Below are 23418 nucleotides of genomic sequence, written 5' to 3'. Positions count from 1 at the left end.
ACCTTGACGTTTTAGCCAGCGATGGCAACGTATTAAAATGTATGTAAAACGCTGGCTTACGTTGAAGCTTTGATGTTTTTTTTTTAAAGATTCGGACGTATTCATAGCGACTTGGTCTTATGTATAACGCATTGGTAACGGACACAGAACGTTTCGTTGTGTTATAGATAACCTATACCAACGAATGCTGAACCTGTTGTCGGCCTACACAACCGATGCTCAACGATAGTCTAACTTAGGCATAGCGCGTTGCACGCATCGCCGACGATGTTGTGACGTAGCCTATTAAAAGGCTGATGCACAACGATTCGAATCATAACTGCCATAGAAATGGAAGTGACAACATCGCGGTCACACCTTGGCGATCTTGCCAGCGTATGCCGACCTAAGAAAAATGTGTCTAAAACGTTGGGGCACGTCAAATACGGTATGAGTAAGTTTGGTATACGTGAGTAGAACGCTAAAGTACGCTATCATACGTCGTAGCAAGTAGAGTACGTCAAGAAATTTTAAACATGTTCAAAATTTTACGACGTACTCGGCGTATGACACACGTTCGCATGCGATGAGGATAAGTTTTTTACACACGATATGCGGACGCTTACACACGTCCACAAAGGCTACTTATAAGCTACTCATAAGTCGAAACGCGTCGCGGTCATGTCTTTTTTACACGAAACTTATTTCTAACTTATGTTTGACGTGCTTTGAACCAATTCTTTATGTAGTCCCAACACACATCGACGTATGTAGACGTATTCCAATGACGTCTTCCGGTCGACAAAAAAAATAAATGAACGTGTTTCTAGCTTACAACTGCCATATAAAGACGTGTTCCCAGCGGTTTTGGGAATTGGCATATAAAAATGCTGCTCATAAAAGTGGAATCCAACAGTGTTTTCGAGTCCTTTTTGAGTCGATGTCCATGTCAGCAGTAACAGTATCAGTATCAGTATCAGTATTAGTATTAGTAGTCGTAGTAGTTTGTTCATGTTGGCAGTAGTAGGTGGGTGTGAGGGGGAAGGTGTGGGTTATGATGGATCCTCCTTGCGTCCGCGTGTCCACGGGTAGGAGACATCTTTTCACCATTGTTCAAAGTTCTTCGCGGCTAATTTTTTATGGGGCTTTTTCAACAATGAGCTCTGGCTTGTTTTTACGATTTAGGTCTATTCATAACGGGTTGGACAAATGCACAATGAACTAATAATGTGCAAAGAGCGCTTTGATTACTTATAGATACGATATACCAACGAATAATTATCGTGAAGCCGGCGTTCACAAACTATGCCCAACGAGAGCCTAACTTATCCATATCGTGCGGCAGTTTATCTTTGCCGGTGACGTAGGGTTTGCTATTCATAGGCTGCCACTCAACGATTTAAATGGCTGCATCTCCACTATTGAAAGTAGACGCTTGCGCTCAACAATTGGATTTTTTTTACACTCAACGACTTTTAAACGGTACCACTCAGCTATTTTCGTTGTTTACAATGAACGATTTAAATTGCTGTCACTCGCCTTTGTTTTTTGACGCTGGCGTTCGGAAATTTTAATCGTTTCTATTGAACGTGCTAAATCGCTCAAACCCCACTATTGAAAGTAGACGCTTGCGCTCAACAATTCGATTTTTTTTTACACTCAACGACTTTTAAACGGTACCACTCAGCTATTTTCATTGTTTACAATGAACGATTTAAATTGCTGTCACTCGCCTTTGTTTTTTGACGCTGGGGTTTTGAAATTTGAAGCGTTTCTTCTGAACGTGTTAAAACGCTCAAACTCGACTATTTTAAATAGACGCTGCCGATGGACAATTGGAATCATAGCCAAGCTAGACATCGAAGTGTGAACATCCTCGTCATGCCGAAGAAAAGTTTGAAGAATGCTGCAAATAAGTGTCCTGGCCGTGGCCGTGGATGCTGACGCAAGGACGATCCATTATACCGATGTCTTTCAGCCTATGAGTAACGTAAAGTAACGTCTGTCGCCGTGTGGCAGCGATCGCGTAACGTGCCAACAACACGTTAATCATAGGTTAGAAATGAGTTTCGGGTACACTAAACATTACCTCGGCGTGTCTCAACTTATGATTAACTTACAAGTAGCATGTGTTGACGTCTGTCAACGATCGCAGACCGTGCCTACAACTTGTGGCCAGCGTAGCGGAACGTGCGAGCCATACGCCGGCATACGTCGTGAAATTTCAAGCATGAAAAAATTTGAGGACAACCGAAAAGTACAACGTTTAAAGCCAGCGTACAACGACGTATGGCAGTGTTTTTCAGCGTGCTCTCAATGTTATCAAAACTTACCCATAACGTATTCAACGTGTGCCAGCGTTTTAGAAAAAAAATTCAAAAATCGGCATACGTTGGCTAAAACGTCAAGGTGTGACCGGGCCTTTAGATCTGTGACCTGCTACAGGTACCATGTAAACCTGTACGAACCTGTTCCATGGTCGGGTTGTTGGTGACTAAACCATCTCCCCCACCAGGTTTTCTGGTGAGGAGGGTGTTTGGATATGGACACCCAGCAGGATTAAAAACAAAACCTGTCAAAGGGCGGAGGAGCTCCTTGTGAGCCAACGGCCATCCATATCTAGTGCCCAACTGTCTGCGGACGTCCTCCTGCAGTTGGGTTACTTTTTATTAGGAGGTTGGTGGCTGGATTTGCACTCCGGCCACCGTAAAACCCTTCATTCCGCAAAACACAAAAACGCAAAAAAAATCTGAAAACCCACTCCGTGGGAGGTATCTCCTGTGCAGCTTCCCTTCGCAGGGCAGCTCACCGAATGATGGGATTGGGGCAAAGCCTTCGGGACCTCCAATCTTTGATAATAGGAGGGAAACCACGGGGTAACACTCCTGGGTCAGATTGCGGGAGAGTGTGTCGGAGTGGTGCTGAGGTGTCGTCCACCAGACGGCGGTCTCCTTGGGTTAACCTGAGGCGGTCCCTTCGGGTGGGTGCCTGGAATGTCTTATCCCGAAGAGAGGATGATCACCTATCTCTGTTATCATCTCAGCTCAAGCGTTTGGAATCGGTATTGTCGCACTCTCTGAGGTTCGGAGACCGGATTGCGGTGAGATAATAGGTGGTTACACCTACTATTGGTCTGGTCGCACTGATGGTTACCATACTCAAGGAGTTGCTGTAGCTGTGCCCAATAAGCTGACCCCAATGATAATTGAGGTAACACCGGTCAACGAGCATATTATGAGACTAAGGATTCATCACTCCTTACGTGTCATTTCCCTGGTCTCTGTCTATGCTCCGACTGAGGCGAGTGACCTCACCGTGAAGGACACATTCTACGCCACGCTCGAGTCTGTGGTTGATCAGTGCCCCAGACGAGATACACTTCTAGTCTTGGGGGATTTCAATGCATCGACTGGAACTGATAGGGATGGTTATGAGACGTGTGTTGGTCCCCATGGGTCAGGAACTCTTCTTCTTCTTCCGGCTGCTCCCGATAGGGGTCGCCACAGCGGATCATCCGTATCATCCGCATAGTGATTGGCACATGCTTTACGCCGGATGCCCTTCCTGACGCAACCCTGGTCGCCTCTTACGACACAGGGATATGGTACACCTATATTTAACCGGGGTATACACCGGCCCAGTATACTGGTCCTCATTTGGCTGACCTCGGAAGGATGACAGGCTGAGTCAACCCCCTGGTGTATTAATTCAGTGGCCCAACGGGGCTTGAACTCAGGACCTTTTGGATCCCAAGCCGCTGCCCTTACCACTGCGCCAACACCAGGCTATCCCCATGGGTCAGGAACTATGAACCAGAATAGCACTAAGTTCCTTAACTTTGCAAGAAGTCATGTACTTAGGGTGGCTGGTTCATGGTTTCAGCGCCCACAAGCTCATCGCTGGACTTGATATTCCAACGCTGGTGGTGTGGCAAAGGAGATTGACCATGCCCTCGTTGACGGTCGCTGCAGGATGATCCAGAACTACAGGATCTACCAGAGTGCTGTTCCTCAATACTGACCACCGGCTTGTAGCAACTCTAAAGCTGCACTTTAAATCCTGGAGAATGGTACCATCCCAGCCTAGGCTGGATGTTGGCAAGCTCAAGGATGAGAGAGTAGCTGAGGAGTTTGCGAACAGGCTGAGTGGACACTTGGGAGGTCTGGGTGCTTTGGGGGGTCCTGATGAGTTGTGGATTGCCTTCAACACCACCGTCCTTGATGTTGTCGGTGGATGTCTTGGAACTCACTGCAGGGCAAAGAAGAATTTTGTCTCTCAAGGGACACTGGATACCATTGACCAGAGTTGCAGGGCCAGGCTGAATGGCAGCGCTGAGCTGTTCAGGGATCTGAGGCGTAAAACTGTACGTGCACTAAGCGTGGACAAGGAGGCCGATGTGCGAGGAATCTGTGAGGGGGTATAGCAGCACCTGCGGACAGGTGATTCTCATCCCGCTTATAGGGGAATTTGTGCATTGCGTTCATCCAAGCCCATCCCTCGGAGTACTGCAGTTAGAGCAGAGAGTGGTAGGCTCTTGACAGAGGAGTCTGAAGTGAAGGCCCGCTGGGCCGGTTACTTTGAGCGGTTGTACTAGGCTGATCCCCCAGCTGTCGAGTTGGACATCAAGCGTGTTGATGCCCTGTTGCCGACCCTCCAATCAACTGTGGTCCACCTTCGCTTGTGGAAACACTTGCTGCGGTGAACCGGTTGAAACGGGGTAAAGCTCCAGGGATCTGTGGCATCCATGCTGAACTTCTCAAGGCTGGTGGAAATGTTGCACTCGTGTCGTTGCATGCAGTTTTGTACTCTGCCTGGAACTCAGGCATCATCCCAACTGATTGGAAGAGGGGCCTTGTTGTCCCTCTCTGGTAAGGGAAGGGTGATCGCCAAGACTACAACAACTACCGAGAGGTGACGCTGCTCTCAGTGCCGGGCAAGGTCTTTGCTCGGATAATTCTTGATGGGGTTTGCCACCATCTGCTTGAGCACCAGCGTCCAGAGCAGTCAGGCTTTACACCAAAGAGGTCAACGATTGACCGTATCCTTGCTCTTCGTGTCCTCACCGAACGCAGGCGAGAGTTTCGGCAGGGGCTGCTTGCAGCCTATGTTGATCTCTGTAAAGCGTTCGATTCAGTGAATCGGGATGTCCTCTGGAGGATTCTTGGTCTTCGTGGGGTGCCACCAAAACTGATCGATCTGATGTCTGAACTCTACTCTGGTACTGAGAGTGCTGTGAAGTGTGGTGGTACCATCTCTGACTTATTCCCAGTTGTTACTGGAGTTCGTCAGGGGTGTGTACTGGCCCCCACACTTTTCAGCACTTGTATGAACTGGATTTTAGGGAGGATGTCGGAAAGATCAAGCTGCGGTGCATCGTTTGGGAATGTCAAGATCTCAGACCTTGATTTCACAGATGATGCAGTCATCTTTGCGGAGACTTTAGATATCCTTTTTGGGTCCCTCGAGGTGCTGAATGAGGAGTCGGAGCCACTGGGATTACGGGTTTCTTGGGTCAAAACTAAGATCCAGGCTTTCAATGACATCTTGGATGCTGCTGTCCTGTCTGTCTGTTTGTGTTGAGGTGGTGGAGAGATTCACTTACCTTGGCAGTGATATTCATGTCTCTGCTGGCTGTGAGTCAGAGGTCAATAGACATCTGGGTCGGCCCTTGAGAGTCATGGATTCACTAGATCATGGGGTGTGGCGCTGCCGGTACCTGTGCGGGAGGACGAAAGTTTGAGTCTTCAGGTCCTTGGTGCTTCCAGTCTTGCTCTATGGATGCGAGACTTAGACTCTGACCAAGGATCTGAGATGGAGACTTACTTCCTTTGGTATCAGGTCTCTTCGGAGAATCCTTGGCTATCGCTGGTCAGATTTTGTGTCCAACGAGCGGTTGCTGAGAGAGACTCAGATGAGATTTGTTACCTGTATGGTCCGTGAGCGTCAGTTGCGGCTGCATGGACATGTGGCTCCTTTTCCTGACGCTGATTCTGCTCACCAGATTCTCTCAGCGAGGGTGCCTCGTGAGTGGCGGATGCCAATGTGCCGACCACGTGCCTCGTGATTGCAGCAGGTTGACCAGCATCTCAAGTAGATGGGGATTGGCCTGGCATCTGCCTGGGGGAAGGCCAGACGGAGGCCCCTGGAGTACCGGCGGAGAGTGGACGCAGCGACGTGCTGTTCTGGCACATGCTCCCATACCTGACCTGACACACACCAAACCTGTCCACCAACTTTCGTCTGAATCTGTCCATAACTTTTTGAGATTTCGTGTTATATATCGGTTTAGCCCTATCTCTCATTGGTGAAGAATCACTTTAAAATTATCGGATCCGGATTTGGATCTTCACCAAAATTGAACCAATTCTTCCGCGTCACACACCCAACGTGTTCAAATTTCGTCCAAATCCATCCACAACCTTTTGAAATGTCCTGCAAACAGACAAAGGTGAAAACATAACCTCCTTCCACCTTTGGTGGCAGAGGTAAAAAGGTGCAATTACCTTCCAAACTGTCTGCCTATGGCATCCAAGGCCATCTACACTCTTGGGTTACTGACTTACTCCACCCTCGTAGGCAACGTGTGGCTCTCAACAGAATGCTTTCTTCTCCTCCTCCCCCTGTCAAGGCAGTGCCCCAAGGCAGTGGGCTCGGCACCATATTCTTCTTCTTCCTCACAATGATCTCTTCGCAGAGAGATAAAGAGGAAAATCCTCTTTATCTCTTTGCTGATTACTCCACCCTCTGCCGTGGCATTCCTCATCTTTCTGACAGACAGGCAGCAGCCTCTTTCCTCTTTTCAAACCTTGGCAAAATCCCAAACTGGTCAAACACTAAGAATGCCTTTTATTCCAGGGAGAACTGTCCTCCCTCTCCCTCTCCCTCTGAAGCGACCGTGCCGCAAACCCTCCCATCTGCTATCTCAACAACTATCTCAAAGAGATTCAGTCACTCATTTTTGGGTCTCACTCTCAGCCATGATTTCTCTTGGGCATGCCACATTTCAAAGTTGGCCTCCAAAGTCAGATTCCAGCTGGGCATCCTCCATCCTAAAAGTCCTTCCTTGGCACACCTGAACTCCAATCCAACAACAAGGCTTTCATCCACAGCTTGATGGAATACTGCTGACCTCCTGAGTTGGTGCCCCTGCCTCACACCTTGCTCAGCTTGATGCCATGGAAACAGACCTTCAAGATAATTGGAATCGCTCACAATGAAGTCAAGTCTCTGGGCCTATCACTTTGCCATCCCAGACCTTTGCTATCTGCAGGATGCATGTGGTCTACCAGAAACCCCCTCCTAATGAAAAATAAAAAAATCCAGAACCACTGCTCACCTCCACTCCTTTGTTACTCTTTCTTTTTTTTCTTTTTTTCCCACCTGTGGATCCAACTTCCACACTATTCAATCTTATGCTTCCCTTCAGGCCTTCAAGACAGCTGTTCACACCATCTCAATTCATCCCTCATTCAAAACCTTGATCATTTTTACACCTGGTACACCACCCCCTACACCCTCCAAAAATTTTGCTTCTGTATCTTTCTTGTCCACCCCTCATATTCTCTCCAACCCCTCATCTTTACCCACATCCCTTGTTTCTCTGTCTCTCCCTCTCCCCCCCCCCCTGCTGTTCTTTTTGTTATGTTACGTCCTGATCCGTTCTGTGTTCTTGCTCTTCCACGCTCCTTGATTATGTATCGCCGACAGTGGCCGAAAAAATTATTCAAGCCCCGCCAAAGTTTTCACATTTTGATCCTACCTGAGCTTATTTCATGATGCTTTCAAATCAAACAATAAATAGAGTCTGCACAAACTACTCCAAAGTGATAAAGCTAAAACTACAGTTAAAAGTTGGATTAACAGAGAAAAATCAGATGATTCTCAGTTGCATAAGTATTTGGACCCTTTGCCTAATTAACCAAAAATCACTTCAGTAGCAATTATTTGTTTGAAAGGTTACAAAGTAAGTGTAACAGGTTTCATCTGTATGTAATCAGTGGTTTAACTTAAAAATTTAGCTCCCTCACTATCTAAGGAGTTTTAAGGTGCAACTCACTTGGTCAACCAACAAGACAAAGGAGCTTTCCAAAGAAGTCAGACAAAGTGGTGGAGAAGCACCATTCAGGAGAGGGTTATAAGAAGATTTCAAAGTCACTCATTATCCCTTTGAGTACGGTGCAATCCATAATTAAGACGTGTAAGACGTATCATACCACCAAGACTGTACCCAGATCAGGCTGCCTATCCAAACTCTAGCCGTGCAAGCAGGAAACTGGTTTGGGATGTCACTGAAAATCCAACAATGACATAGAGAAAGGGCTCTATGTCTGAGATGGGGTTTGGTGTTCATCAATTAACCATAATCCCTTTCCCTTCACAAAGCTTGCCCCTATGTACAGGTTGTAAGAAAGAAACCCTTGCTGAAAAAGACTCATCTGAAAGCTTATGAAGTTTGCAAAAAAGTATCTTTTAATGATACTGCAAGCATGTGGAGAAACGTTTTGTGGTCAGATGAGACAAAAATTGAACTTTTTAGTCTAAATTCAAAGCGTTACGTCTGGCGCAAGCCTAACACTGCACATCACCCAGTCAACACCATCCCCACTCCTTCCACCTTTGGTCAGGTATTCCTGACATGTGACCTCCTTCAACTATAACAGTGTTTCGTTTGATCCCCTCAGTTATGAATAAAAAAAGTTCATTTGGAAAAATTGTTTCTACATAATTTGTAATTCATCTAAATGTGGCATTATTGGTAGGGAGTGAATACTTTTGCTTTTGCAGGCCACTGTATAAAGAATATAGGACCACTGGACCTGTAGCTTATCTTGGCTCTGGCCAAATATTGTAACCAAATTTGGAAGCATTCTGACTTTCTGCATTCTGACAAATTTGGTAGCATCAGTAAAAATGGCCGACTTCGTAAATTTCTTTTGGCAAGTCAAGTTGGCAGCATCATGTCAAGTCAAGTTGGCAGCATCATGTTCTGGTGCTGCTTTTCATCAGTAGGGACCGGCAAGTTAAGAGACAATGCATGGTGCAAAGTACAGGAGAATCCTTGAAGAAAACCTGGTGAGTCATCCATGAATCTGAAACTGGGTAGGAGATTGACATTTCAGCAGGGCAATGATCCAAAGCACAAAGCTAAAGCCACACTAGAGTGACTGAATAAGAAAAAAAATAAAACCAATGTCACCCGCATTGTGACCCGTATCTTGCCAAAAGGTGACCACGTGTGACTTCTTTCAGGTCACACTGAGGTGAACAGAGCTGCTATCCACCAGGAGCGACTCCTTGAGGAATATCTGCCTACGAGAGATTCCGATGAGAATCGTTCTACAGAGTAACCATGAAAAATATGCTTTTGCCTCATAACGTCACCAAATGATGTCATAATGTCTCAAGCTTGACATATCTAGAAAGCACTCATCGAGGTGTTCAATTTGAGGTACTACACGATATGGTTCCTAAAACTTGAAAATTTGACCTTGGGGTCAAATATGTTTGACCTCAGGTGCTAACCATGAAGGTCAAGGCCAATCGCCACCAAAAACTAATCAGCTGAGCGCCAGACCATATACTGCATTCCCATAAAGTTTGGAGACGATTCGATTAAAATTACTCAAAAAATAAGGGTTTCGTTGACTCCCCTGATTTGCGACAAAGTGACCTTGACCTTTGACCTTGACCTTCAAAATTTTGTGTGCTGAAAGGGACCTCTATAGGCCTCTGATATGCGAAGTTACAAAAATTTCCAATGATAACTGTGCTCTGCAGAATTTTTTATACGTGATTACAGACAAACAAAAAACAAAAAAACAAACAAACAAAAAAAAACATACAAGCTGACTAACATATCTTGCAAAAACTTCGTTTTGGCAAGATAAAAAGTTCTTGAGTTGTCCAATCAAAGTCCTGACTTGAACTGAATTGAGCATTTATGGCGCGACTTGAAGATTGCTGTGCATCGACGATCCCCATCAAAATTGGCAGAGCTGGAGCAATTTTCACGTGAATAATTCACTGAACAACAAATTTCAAAAAATTTTTTTTACTGGAGATGTGTAAAGTGATTAAGACTAATTTGGGTACGCTGATTTCAAAAATCATAACCGTTTTGCTGTATCACGTCAGGATTTTCAGGAACAGAAATATTCCCATTGCCTAGAAGTCAGGATTTCAATGAAATTTACATATGTCTTTAACATGTCTATTTCGTACAATTGTTGTTAACTTGTGTTATATTTCTTTCTTTCAGATAAAGATGAGTAGGCGTTCCTGTACCAATCATCCTGACAACTTCTGTTATGTCTGTGGTCGGTATACCAAAAAAGATCAACAGCGAAGTATATCTACAGCAGTGAAAATGAAGGCCGCCTACTTTCACTACTTCGGGTGTAAGGTGGGGGACCAAGAACAGAGCTGGGCACCACACATCTGCTGCACAAGCTGTCACACATCCTTGACTCAGTGGTTGGTGGGCAAGCGCGCGAGCATGCCATTTGCGGTGCCCATGATATGGCGTGAGCCGCAGAATCATCATGATGATTGTTATTTCTGCTGCACAAGCATCGCCGGCTTCAACAAGAAGAATAAAGGTCACATCAAGTACGCTGACTGCGTCTCTGCTCATAAACCTGTGCCTCATGATGACGAGAACCCCGTTCCAACACCTCCAGCTGATCAGAACATAGCTGTAAGCAGTGGTGAAGAGGATGGTGATGATGAACCTTTTGAACCCGACACTCAAGAATCACACCTTCTGAACCAGAGAGACTTAAATGATCTTGTAAGAGATCTCTCGCTGTCAAAGGCGAAGGCGGAGCTGCTTGGATCAAGGCTGCAGCAGTGGAATCTACTTGAACCTAACACCAAGATATCCTTGTTCAGAGCACGTCACAGAGACATGGCTGAGTTCTTTGAGATGGAAGACACGATGACATTCTGCAGTGACATCAACGGTCTGTTGAAAGAACTTGGGTGTGATCACGATCCTACAGACTGGCGCCTCTTCATCGACTCGGGGAAGAACAGCTTGAAGGCTGTTTTGCTCCACAATGGCAACGAGAAACCATCAATCCCACTGGCTCACGCGTTCGGCATGACAGAGACCGATGAGACTATGCGGCAGCTGCTTGATTCCATCAAGTACAATGACTTCAACTGGCACATCTGCGGAGACTTGAAAGTGGTGGCGCTGTTGTTAGGGCTGCAGTCAGGCTACACGAAATACATGTGCTTCCTTTGTCTCTGGGATTTCAGAGACGACAAGAATCACTGGACGAAGAAAGATTGGGAAGAGCGAAAAGAGCATGTACCTGGTCGACACAACGTGAAGCATGTCGCCCTTGTCGACCCAGCCAAGGTTTTCCTTCCACCACTCCACATAAAGCTCGGCTTGATGAAAAGTTTTGTACGGGCAATGGATCTGAATGGGCGTGGGTTTTTATACCTCAAGGAAAAGTTTGGCAACACCTTGTCGGAGGCCAAGATCAAGGCTGGTGTCTTTGTTGGACCGCAAATCCGACAGATTATGAAGGACGAAACTTTTCCGACAACTCTAAACCCCAAAGAGCTGGCAGCGTGGAGGAGCTTCAAAGCTGTGACGGACAACTTCTTGGGGAACGAGCGCGCGGACAACTATGAAGAAATAGTGCAGCAGCTGCTGGAGTCCTTCAGGAAACTTGGCTCCAGGATGTCCCTGAAAATCCATTTCCTACACCAGCACCTGAACTTCTTCCCTGACAACTTGGGAGCAGTCTCGGACGAGCACGGCGGAAGGCGATTCCACCCAGAGATTTCACTCATGGAGACGCGTTACCAAGGGCGGCACAACCCGAACATGATGGGCGATTTCTTCTGGTTCCTGCATCGTGAAACTGACACAGAGCAGCACAAACGCAAAGCCAAATGCCGAAAGCATTTTTAATTACATTCTAGTGGAGTTTTTCTGTAATTTCTATAATTTTGAAGCATTCATGATGAAATAAATGAATAAATGAATTTTTGTAAATTTCATTGAAATCCTGACTTCTAGGCAATGGGAATATTTCTGTTCCTGAAAATCCTGACGTGATACAGCAAAACGGTTATGATTTTTGAAATCAGCGTACCCAAATTAGTCTAAATCACTTTACACATCTCCAGTAAAAAAATTTTGTTGTTCAGTGTAATGAGCAAATATTTCATCATCTCACTGTGCAAAGCTGGTAGAGACCTACCCAACAAGACTCAGCACAGTCATTGCTCCAAAAGGTGCTTCCACCAAGTACTGACCTCAGAGCCTGAATGTTTTTGTGACCAGTGAATTTTGATTTGTACATGTTTTTTTTGTAGGTATTCCTGACATGTGACCTCCTTCAACTATAACAGTGTTTCGTTTGATCCCCTCAGTTATGAATAAAAAAAGTTCATTTGGAAAAATTGTTTCTACATAATTTGTAATTCATCTAAATGTGGCATTATTGGTAGGGAGTGAATACTTTTGCTTTTGCAGGCCACTGTATAAAGAATATAGGACCACTGGACCTGTAGCTTATCTTGGCTCTGGCCAAATATTGTAACCAAATTTGGAAGCATTCTGACTTTCTGCATTCTGACAAATTTGGTAGCATCAGTAAAAATGGCCGACTTCGTAAATTTCTTCAAAAACCTTCTTCTCCAGACCCACCACTTAGTTATGTGACCGGAATAAGCTTTGCAATCCGTTAGGAGTCAGGAGCGGAACCTTACTGCCAAATTTCAGCCGGATCGGTCCAGCGGTTTAGGTGTAGAAGTCGAAATAGGAGACAGATGGATGGACGGTGCACGATGACAATACTTTATCTGGAATTCCAATTCCAGATAAGTTAAAATAGTGTTTCTGTATCATGTGAAATGTTTTTCCAAGGAAGTAACGATGTGATGTTTGTAACTGAAGTTTGAATTTTTTTATTTTTCTTAAAGACCCAAGCCATGCTGCTTCAATTGTGGTTCTGAGCATCACCAACTCAAGGACTGCCCAAAGGTGAGCATTTTGAATCACATATTTGAAACCAAGTGCCTTGTTAAGACTGGGAATAATTGCCTATTTTCATTTATGAACCATTCACACCATCCATTCCTCATGTATCTTTTATTTATTAAAAAAAAAAATTATCCATGGGTAGGCACTCCTATGTTGAAAGTTTTGTGTCAATTGCTCAAGTGTTTGCGGAGAGAAATTTTAAAGCGAATAAAGGTGAAAAAGTGAGGGAGGAAAAAAAATAAAAAGTGAGGGCCTTTGCCGACGTTCCGCAACATAGTCAAGGATGGTTGTGAGCATCTATTACTCGTATTTTAACTTTAATACTTCAGTACTAATTATATTAAATCGTGGTATTTTGCTGTTCAAGTTTGAAACTTCGACTTGGTACTTTAATCGGCCTAAAACAGCTTTTCATCTTGCTTGCACGTCCAGGATATGATACGCAAGTTAACATAACTACTCAAATCTGTTGTTCCCAAATCTATGCGGTTTTAACAGCCAAACCGGATCAGCATATTTTGCCAATGTATGGCACCTTCTTTCAGAACCCATGTGGCACTACTTAAGTTGCACATATGTTGGCTGAAATGAGTGTTGTTAATGCAAATAAATTTTTTTTGTTATTACTGCTCTCATTTTGTGTGAAAGTAGGAGTAAGGATTGTAAAACAGACGGACAATGTTGAAAAGTCTAGCAGTGGGATCGAACACAGTTCAAATGCAGCACATACATACATGGGGAGCATGCGCCACAGTGCGTTGCTGTGTCCACTTTCCGCTGGTACTCCAGGGGCCTCCGTCTGGCTATCCTCCATTTCTTGGGGATAGGACATTCCAGGCATGCACCCGAAGGGACCACCTCAGGTTAAACCGAGGAGATCACCGCCTGGTGGACTACACCTCAGCACCACCCCACCACACATTATTTGGTGTGCTTTTGCAGACTGAAATGTCGTTTTTTTTTATGATGGCTGGAGTGCAAATCCTACCACCTACTTCGTCGGAAAGGTAACCCACTGCGGGAAGACATCCGCAGATGCAGTTGGGCACCAGATTTGGATTGCTATTGGCTTACAAGGAGCACCTACACCCTTTAACAGGTTTTGGCTTTAGTCCTGCTGGATGTCCATATCCATACACCCTCCTCACCAGGTGTACCTGGGGGAGGGGTTTCCCCTTAGGTCCATTCACCATTTGCTACTGTACTTCCCTTGATCTTTCCATGCAGAAAGAGACACAGAGATCGTACAAATTCCTTTTGACGACACAATGTTAGATCGGTGGTAAGGATGAAGGTTGCTTCCAACATACGTAAATGAAACGAGCTCTGATCTCGGCTCAATATCCTGAACATATCTGCATTGTACTGGTCTGCACAGATTGGGTTGGCAACCAGATGCTGTGCAATGGCAGATGAAGCAGATACAGTGGCTGGTGGTTGCTGTATATTTCTACATGCTCGCACTGGTTGTGTTCTAACCCTCACAATCTTTCTTCCCCTTTACAGAGGATTCCCCTTGGCGATTCGAAGAAAGATTGTGAGGGTTAGAACACAACCAGTGCGAGCATGTAGAAATATACAGCAACCACCGACCACTGTATCTGCTTCATTTGCCATTGCACAGAATCTGGTTGCCAACCCTATATGTGCAGACCAGTACAATGCAGATATGTTCAGGATATTGAGCCGAGGTCGGAGCTCGTTTCATTTCCGTATGTTGGAAGCAACCTTCATCCTTACCACCGATACAATATTATATCGTCAAAAGGAATTTGTACGATCTCTGTGTCTCTTTCAGGATGGAAAGATCAAGGGAAGTACAGTAACAAATGGTGAATGGACCTTAGTGGAAACCCATCCCCCCTCTCTCCAGGATGCGGTTGCAAACGTCAATCATCGACGAACTCTGCTCCAGCCAATGGGAGCTCGAGGTGAAGATGAGCCGACCAATGGGCGTTCGGATTAACCGTGACGTCATTACAGTTGAACCAATCAGTGTCTACCTTATTGAGACTTGCGTATAAAGCACGCGCCTTCACTTACTCCTTCACTTGCTGCAATTTTTACCCTGAAGAGTGCAGCACGAAAAGTTTCGGTCACTATTATGTCGTGTTTGTTTGTGTCCACACACATACATGCATACATACATGCATGCATACATACATACATACAAGATGAGAGTTTTAGTAATATATAGATGATGTCATCGGTGACTTTGTTATAACGTCATAATTGCATGCATAGAACACTACATCCGATTAGTATGAAGATTTTTAAAGGTCATCTGGAAATAAATTGGTCCACAGAAAATAAACTTGGTGATGTCATTGATCCCATGATTCGGCAACGAGATTGTTTTTTTTTTGTTTATATTTGTTTTTAAATCTTTAAAAATCTTCTTCTCTGAAATGGCTGAACAGATTGAGACGAAACTTTACATGTATGACCACCTCTCCATGAGGAACAAAGCATTCACACATGACATCATAGGTCACATGGTTTGGCATCCATATTGGATTTACCTAAAAACCTATGAAAAATCTTCTCCAGAATGGCTAGACAGATCGAGGGGAAACTTCACACAAATGTTCCCCAAGCCTTGGGGATACCAGGGTATTCACAAATAATTGATAGGTCTCATGGTCAGGCAGCCATGTTGGATTGAACAAGAATTAATAAAAACATTCTTTCTCTTGAACCGCTTCATCAATCGATATGAAACTTCACAATTATTATCTCGCAGTGCTGGGGGATCTATGTTTCAAATTTACACTTGATCGGACGCATGGTCTGGAATCCAGAATTATTTAATATTTTGATCTGGAGAATTTTTATTTTGACTTTTAAATAAAGCTCACTTGGCTGCACCTGGATGAGTTTGTTGGTCGAGGAGTAGCAGCTGAAATGTGAATCCTATCCAGGTTCTTCCTGATGACTTGATCTTTCCATTTGTCTTGTTTGGGTTCCTCCTAATGACTCAAATGCAGGATTGTACCTATTTGGTCTTCCATTTGATTTGAATTGAATTTATTTGAATGCCATTCTGAATTTAATTGAATAATATACGTCATGGGTCAGGGTCAGGATTCCAATTGAAGCGGGATGTCTTGGTACCTGGTCATCACTGCCAGCAGTTATAAAGTGGCAGTTTTAGTTGTGTCCGTTATTAATTGCATAACACACCAGTACACACAAAATACACGACACTAAACTACAGAAACACCACACAAAAGTCCTGGCAAGGGTCTGCAATATCTGATTGCTCTTTTTATTGTTTTGTTTTGCTTTTATTTCCTCCTCCAAACAACCACTTCCCTAACCCCTAGCCACGAGATTTGGCTAAGATTGGACAGAGCCGGCGTGAGTTCCTCATTCATTCTGGGGAAAATTTTCGATCGTCAGGTCCTCAGGTTCGTTACCATGTGGAGAATTCTCAGGTCTTTGAGCACTTCAAACCAGGAATATACAGGTGGGTGCAAAAGATGGATAAAGCTGATGGTGTGCAGGTGTGTAATGTTTTTTTTTTATTATTATTATTACCAACTAAACTATTTATTGTTTGAAGCAGGTGTCAATTGTATGCTTCACTCTTCTTGCTTCTGCCAAAAGCATAATTTTTGCCCACTTGTTGTTTCTGCTTACTAATTAATTGCAAAACATTATTGTGTCCTCCACTGTACCTGTACGACAATGAGATGGGGAATGAGGGTCAAAGGATAGAGATGACAGAGCTTAGGATGATGAGATGGATGTGTTGAGTAACTTTAAGGATAAGCTGAGTAGTGTAGACACAGGAAAAAGGCTCAAATCTAATAGTACTGAGGCAGAAGTTTTTATTTTTATTTTTTTTAAATGTACACTTAGTGGAGGCTCGTATAAGAGCTAGCACACAACATATAACAAAGGGAACAGGAGACAAGAATTGAGAAAGAGAAGATTATGGTGGTTTAGCTACGTGGTGAGAAAAGAGAGAGGATGAGTCTGTCAAGAAAGTGACTAGTTTGTTCGTTGAGGGGAAAAGACCAAAAAAGACTTGGAAGGATTTAATTGATGGAGAAAGAGGAGCAGAAACACACAGCAGTGGGGTTGAGTGACAAAATAGAGAGAGACTTTGATGATGATGGATGTGAGGAAGAATGAGGACAAGGGGAGAACATGGTGGTTGGAGAAAATGGATATAGAAGTGTTGAAGAAATTTTTATGTCATCCTGTACATTTGAGTCATTTATTTAACAAACAACATATACAAACAAACAAATACATGCGTGTATATGGAGGATCTGAACACAGACTTGCTCCAGATCTCTGAAATACATGATAAAGTTAAGTCCTTTTATGGAGAATCCAGTGAGACATGGTATTTTTTTTTATTTCCAAACCCTGGCACCACAGTTTGACAGGTCTTGATATTCCTAGATGGAGCTCATCTTCAGCCTTTGTGCAGCCACCAGCTTGATTTGATTGAATGGTTGTCGCATATATTTCAAACCTAGATGTGTAGATTCTCTCCCCGCACAGAATGATTGAAAGGCATCAAACTGCAACCCTTTGGGATATTTGGATAGATTTCTATAGGATGTAGGTTAAAAGTCACTGCTTATAACAGACGGGAAATATACTATCTTGAAGCAATTGGAGCTTCGTGAATATATCTGGACATTTCCTTATATTAGACCCACATTCCATTTATACTGAATTCATATTCCCTGTCCAACTTGTTGGTGCCTTTTATAAAAATCCCTTAGAAAGCAAGATAGCTTTTAAATGATGGGCAATTCTCTTGCACTGAATTAAACTTATTTGAAAGGTCGGCCTGCTTATCATATCTTTACTAGACAGGTCGACATCTTTCAATACAGAGGAAAGATATGATTATGTTACTTAAAATTCAAAAATGGATACATGCTCAAGCACATAGAATCATACCATATTTGAGTACATTTTCCATTTCAGATTTAATACATTTATTTTAATATCAAGTTTTAATTAACATTCTATTGTTGTTTTTATCACCCTCAAACCCATTATGCTAATTGTGGAGAAATTGCATCGACAGAAGCAATCTCTCAGAAAGGAAAAGCATGAAAGTTGGAAAGAGGTGGACTTGGGGAGAGTTCATGAGGTTAGAAAAGGTGATGCTTTTTGATGGGGGATGATCTGAGATGTTGGTGAACAGCTAGCTGCCTTGAAAACCTGGAGGGAAGCATGAGATTGAAGTGAATGTCAAAGTTAATTCCACAGGTGGGAGAAAAGGAACAAATGAGTGGAGGTGAGCAGTGATTCTGACTTTTAGGAGTTTCATCAGAAGGGGGTTGTTGGCAGACCTTGTGTGCCTGGCAGAAACCTAGAGAGGGGGACAAAGCAGGAAAGAGCAGCAGGTGCAAGTCTAAAAAATGAGGTGGTGGAAGGAAGAGACCACTGACCTGTCTGCAACAGGAAAGTGATGGGCCCAAAGACTCAACTTCATCGTTGGAGATTCCAATGATCCTGAAGACCTTGGTTTCCACAGCATCAGGATGAGCAAGGTATGAGGAAGGTGTGCCCACCAAAAGGAGAAGACAGTACCCCCATCAAACCATGGATGAAGGCCTTATAGGTAGATAGGAGTTCAGGTGTGCCAAGGAAGGACTTTGAATGACAGAGGGTGCCCAGTTGGCGACTGGCTTCAGAGGTCAACTTTGAAATGTGGTTTTCACAAGAAATATCGTGAGACCCAAGAGTTTGTGTGATGAAACTTATTCAAGAGTCGTGTTAAGAAAGTATATGGAAGAGTTTTCCAGATGGTCTTTTCAGAGAGTGAGTGAGTGCATGAGAGTTGTCAAGATTAAAAGATCTATTTGAAGTGTTTTACCAGCTTTTGATTCTGCCAAAGTGAAGGATGGGGGATGTTACAGCAGAGGTTGGTGTCAACAACAAAGTATAAAGAGGATTTTCCCAGTCAGAGAGATCGTTGATAAAGATTGTGATTAGGACTGAGCCCAGAACAGCCTTGATGCACTCCAGCCTTGACAGCAAGAGGAGATTAAATTATCCTGTTGAGAGCTCCACTTTAGCTATGAGAATGGAGGAAGTTAGTGAGCCAATTGTGGAGTGTCTTATTAAGACATCATCAATGATGTCTTAGTAAGACATCATCCTAGGTCAAAAATTTCAACGGATTCGTGCTCAGTGTGAAAAATGGCCATAAAAAAACACTCCTTTCAACGGGACAACAGAAAAAGTCGATGTGTGCCCAACCCTAATATTACACGCCCGAGTAAGCCATAATTATCAAATTTTACCTGAAAAGTTGGTAAATTTGGTGGCCATTTTGAATTTTTCTATTTTACCAACCTAAGACATCATCCTATGTCACAAAGTTCAACGGATTCGTAATCAGCGTGAAATTTGGCTATAAAAAAACAGTCCTTTCAAAAAAAGTATGGTTGTATGCCCAACCCTATTAATAATGCAAGAAATAAACTTTATTTTTGTTCTTAATTGGTCTTTTATTCATGAAAATTAGTGGCACAAAAACAATACACAAAATGTTAATCAAGGGGACAGTTTTGACATTTTAGAGTAAAATCCCAAGCCCCATTTACCCCATGAACCCCTCAGTTTGTGGATTTGCAGGGTTTTATTATTTATTTATTTATTTATTTATGTATTTATATTTTTTCTTTAACCAAGTCGTGGCTCATATAAGAGCTAATGCACAGAAACGCATAATAAGGCAGGAGACAAGAGGGGCAGGAGAGGGAACAATGACAATGGGATATCTGTGGAAGGGGGAGGGATTGGGCAGGGTACCTGGGTAAACAAGATGGTACTACAGGGACTTTCAGGAAGGAAAACAGGGAATTTGAAGGTGGGATTTCCAGATGGTCCTTTCGGAGAGACATAGTGAGGGTGTGAGATTTGTCAGGGTTGAAAGACATATTCCAAGTGTTTGACCAGCTTGTGATTTTATCCATGTCTGCAGAGAGTGAAGAGGCTGCTGCCTGCCGATCTGAGGGATGAGAAATGGTACGACAAAGGGTGGAGCCATTAGCAAAGAGATTAAGAGGATTTTCCAGTCAGAAAGATGATTGATGAAAACCAGAAAATAAAGCACAGGGCCCAGAACATTGCCTTGAGGAACTCCAGGCTGGACAGGAAGAGGGGATGAGAGGATTCCATGAAGAGCCACGCAATGACTGCAACAGGAGAGGAAGTCTGCGAGCCATGAGTGGAGATGTCCTTGGATACCATAGGAAGACAGTTTGGTGAGCAGCGCAGGGTTCCAGACCATATCGAAAGCTCACGATGTGTCTGATCTCATGGCTCTGATCTCAGGGAGATGGCTCTGATCTCATGCCTGACATTGAAGACCTCCATCCATTGTGAGGAAAGCAGAAGCAGCATGTCCAGGATAGAGTGACCTGGTCTGAATCCAAATTGATGATCGGAAATCAAGCTGTTGCAGAAGAGGAAGAATGTCAGAAGTGATGATGGAATCCATAACCTTGCTGATGATTGGGAGCAGGCTGATTGGTCTGTAGTTGCAGGGATCAGTTTTTGCACCTTTTTAGGCAGAGCGGTAATATTTGCGGATTTCCAAGCAGATGGTGGATGACCTTGAGAAAATGAGGGTGAATCAAGCAGAGAGAGAGAGAGAGAGAGAGAGAGAGAGAGAGAGAGAGAGAGAGAGAGAGAGAGAGAGAGAGAGAGAGAGAGAGAGAGAGAGAGAGAGAGAGAGAGAGAGAGAGAGAGAGAGAGGCACAGAGGCACAGAGGCACAGAGGCACAGAGGCACAGAGGCACAGAGGCACAGAGGCAGAGGCAGAGGCAGAGGCAGAGGCAGAGGCAGAGGCAGAGGCAGAGGCAGAGGCAGAGGCAGAAGCAGAAGCAGAAGCAGAAGCAGAAGCAGAAGCAGGTTTTTAGGACATGTGGGCTGATGCCGTCAGGACCGGTTGCAGAATCTGAGTCGAGGTTTGACAGCAAGCTCTCCACATTGTCAGGAGAAAGGGACACATAATCCAAGAACATCTGGGTATGATTGGGTGAGGTGGGAACAGAAAGCAATAGGTTCACAGGGACTTTCAAAAATGTAATACCCATGAACAGCAAAGCCCTCTTGTATACATTTTTCACTGCATGGGGTATTGTGTTTTATGAACTCTCTAGTTTATTAGCTTATCTGGAATTGGAATTCCAGAGAAGGTATTGTCATCATGCTCCGTCCGTCCGTCTCCTATTTTGACTTCTCCGTCCAAACCACTGGGCCAATCCAGCTGACATTTGACAGCAAGGTTCCACTCCTGACTGGTAACGGGGATTGCAAAAGTCATTCCTGTCACATGATTTTAAGTAGGTCAAAATGGCTGACTTAGTAAGTTTCTTCAAAAATCTTATTCTCCAGACCCACCAGTTGGAATGCTTACCAAATTTTGGTTGCAAAATTAGGTCAGGGAAGGGATGTTAAATTGCAGAGGTCATGCCGATCATGTGACCATGTGTCAAAACGGCCGACTTGGTCATTTTTTTTGGTAAAATCACATGACTTCCTTCAAAATCTTCTTCTTCAGATCCACCAGTCAGAATGCTATCAAATTTTGGTTAGAACATTAGGCCAGGGCCCAGATAAGCTACAGGCCCAGTGGTCCTTTTTGTGTAGGATCGGTTCTGCTCTGGCTCCTCCTGCCCTCTCACCTCTGTACATTCCTTGTCTTACAAGGTTGTATGCATTGCACCACAAACCCTTTTTTTGTTAGCCTCCCCAAATCGCATGTTCCCTTGTTAAACGTAATGATCACTTTCATTCATTAATTTTCCTTTTCTCTCAACTGTGGCACAGTTCTTGTCTGTCTCAAGCTCTCCCCAAGTACGATTTCAAGTCTCCTGCCCACTGCCATCTCATGTCTGTCTGTGTCTGTCTGTGTCTGTCTGTGTCTGTCTGTGTCTGTCTGTGTCTGTCTGTGGCTCTCTCTGTCTGTGGCTCTCTCTGTCTGTGGCTCTCTCTGTCTGTGGCTCTCTCTGTCTGTGGCTCTCTCTGTCTGTGGCTCTCTCTGTCTGTGGCTCTCTCTGTCTGTGGCTCTCTCTGTCTGTGGCTCTCTCTGTCTGTGGCTCTCTCTGTCTGTGGCTCTCTCTGTCTGTGGCTCTCTCTGTCCGTGGCTCTCTCTGTCTGTGGCTCTCTCTGTCTGTGGCTCTCTCTGTCTGTGGCTCTCTCTGTCTGTGGCTCTCTCTGTCTGTGGCTCTCTCCGTCTGTGGCTCTCTCCGTCTGTGGCTCTCTCCGTCTGTGGCTCTCTCCGTCTGTGGCTCTCTCCGTCTGTGGCTCTCTCCGTCTGTGGCTCTCTCCGTCTGTGGCTCTCTCCGTCTGTGGCTCTCTGTCTGTGGCTCTCTGTCTGTGGCTCTCTCTGTCTGTGGCTCTCTCTGTCTGTGGCTCTCTCTGTCTGTGGCTCTCTCTGTCTGTGGCTCTCTCTGTCTGTGGCTCTCTCTGTCTGTGGCTCTCTCTGTCTGTGGATCTCTCTGTCTGTGGCTCTCTGTCTGTGGCTCTCTGTCTGTGGCTCTCTCTGTCTGTGGCTCTCTCTGTCTGTGGCTCTCTGTCTGTGGCTCTCTCTCTGTCTGTGGCTCTCTCTCTGTCTGTGGCTCTCTCTCTGTCTGTGGCTCTCTCTCTGTCTGTGGCTCTCTCTCTGTCTGTGGCTCTCTCTCTGTCTGTGGCTCTCTCTCTGTCTGTGGCTCTCTCTCTGTCTGTGGCTCTCTCTGTCTGTGGCTCTCTCTCTGTCTGTGGCTCTCTCTGTCTGTGGCTCTCTCTGTCTGTGGCTCTCTCTGTCTGTGGCTCTCTCTGTCTGTGGCTCTCTCTGTCTGTGGCTCTCTCTGTCTGTGGCTCTCTCTGTCTGTGGCTCTCTCTGTCTGTGGCTCTCTCTGTCTGTGGCTCTCTCTGTCTGTGGCTCTCTCTGTCTGTGGCTCTCTCCGTCTCCGTCTCTCTCTCTCTCTGTGTCTCTCTCTGTCTCTCTCTCTCTCTGTCTCTCTCTCTCTCTGTGTCTCTCTCTCTGTGTCTCTGTCTCACTCTCTCTCTCTGCCTCTCTGTCTCTTTCTCTCTGTCTCTCTCTTTGTCTCTCTCTCTTTTTCTCTCTGTGTCTCCGTCTCCGTCTCTCTCTCTCTCTCTCTCTCTCTCTCTCTCTCTCTCTCTCTCTCTCTCTCTCTCTCTCTCTCTCTCTTGCCCCCTACTGGTCGTTTGTTTTCTGGCCGTGGTGTCATGGCCGCCGTGGGCTGCTGCTCTGTGTTGTGGTGAGTTTTCAGTGTCGTTTTCGTCCATTCCCTCCCCCTCCATCTTCCCTTTTTCTTCCTGTTGTGTTCTGTGGTGTTTTTATTCGTGGTTTTTCTCCTCTGCTATTGTTGAGAGAGAGAGAGAGAGAAAGAGTGAGAGCTGGCCCTCCCTTTGGGCACGGCCTACCCGTTTAGGTTAAGGAT

General features: G+C 44.8%; 1 protein-coding gene and 1 pseudogene across 3 annotated transcripts in view; one reads left to right on the top strand and one right to left on the bottom strand.

The window, feature by feature from the left end:
- The window catches only part of ZCCHC8 (zinc finger CCHC-type containing 8), a 139257-nt gene that overhangs the window by 71393 nt on the left and 44446 nt on the right, over positions 1-23418 (top strand). For all 3 annotated transcript variants that reach the window (XM_085878501.1, XM_085878500.1, XM_085878499.1), the window contains 2 exons: positions 12925-12985; positions 16312-16454. In XM_085878501.1, coding sequence (XP_085734627.1) covers positions 12925-12985; positions 16312-16454 — 204 coding nt within the window. The remainder of the gene's footprint in view (positions 1-12924; positions 12986-16311; positions 16455-23418) is intronic.
- On the bottom strand, positions 19665-22903 carry LOC147028251 (uncharacterized; annotated as a pseudogene).

The sequence above is a fragment of the Eptatretus burgeri genome, chromosome 4 (assembly GCF_056783735.1).
Source record: "Eptatretus burgeri isolate ZD-2024b chromosome 4, Ebu_testis_v1, whole genome shotgun sequence".
NCBI classification, from domain to species: domain Eukaryota; kingdom Metazoa; phylum Chordata; class Myxini; order Myxiniformes; family Myxinidae; genus Eptatretus; species Eptatretus burgeri.
This window is presented reverse-complemented; position numbering and strand designations above follow the sequence as displayed.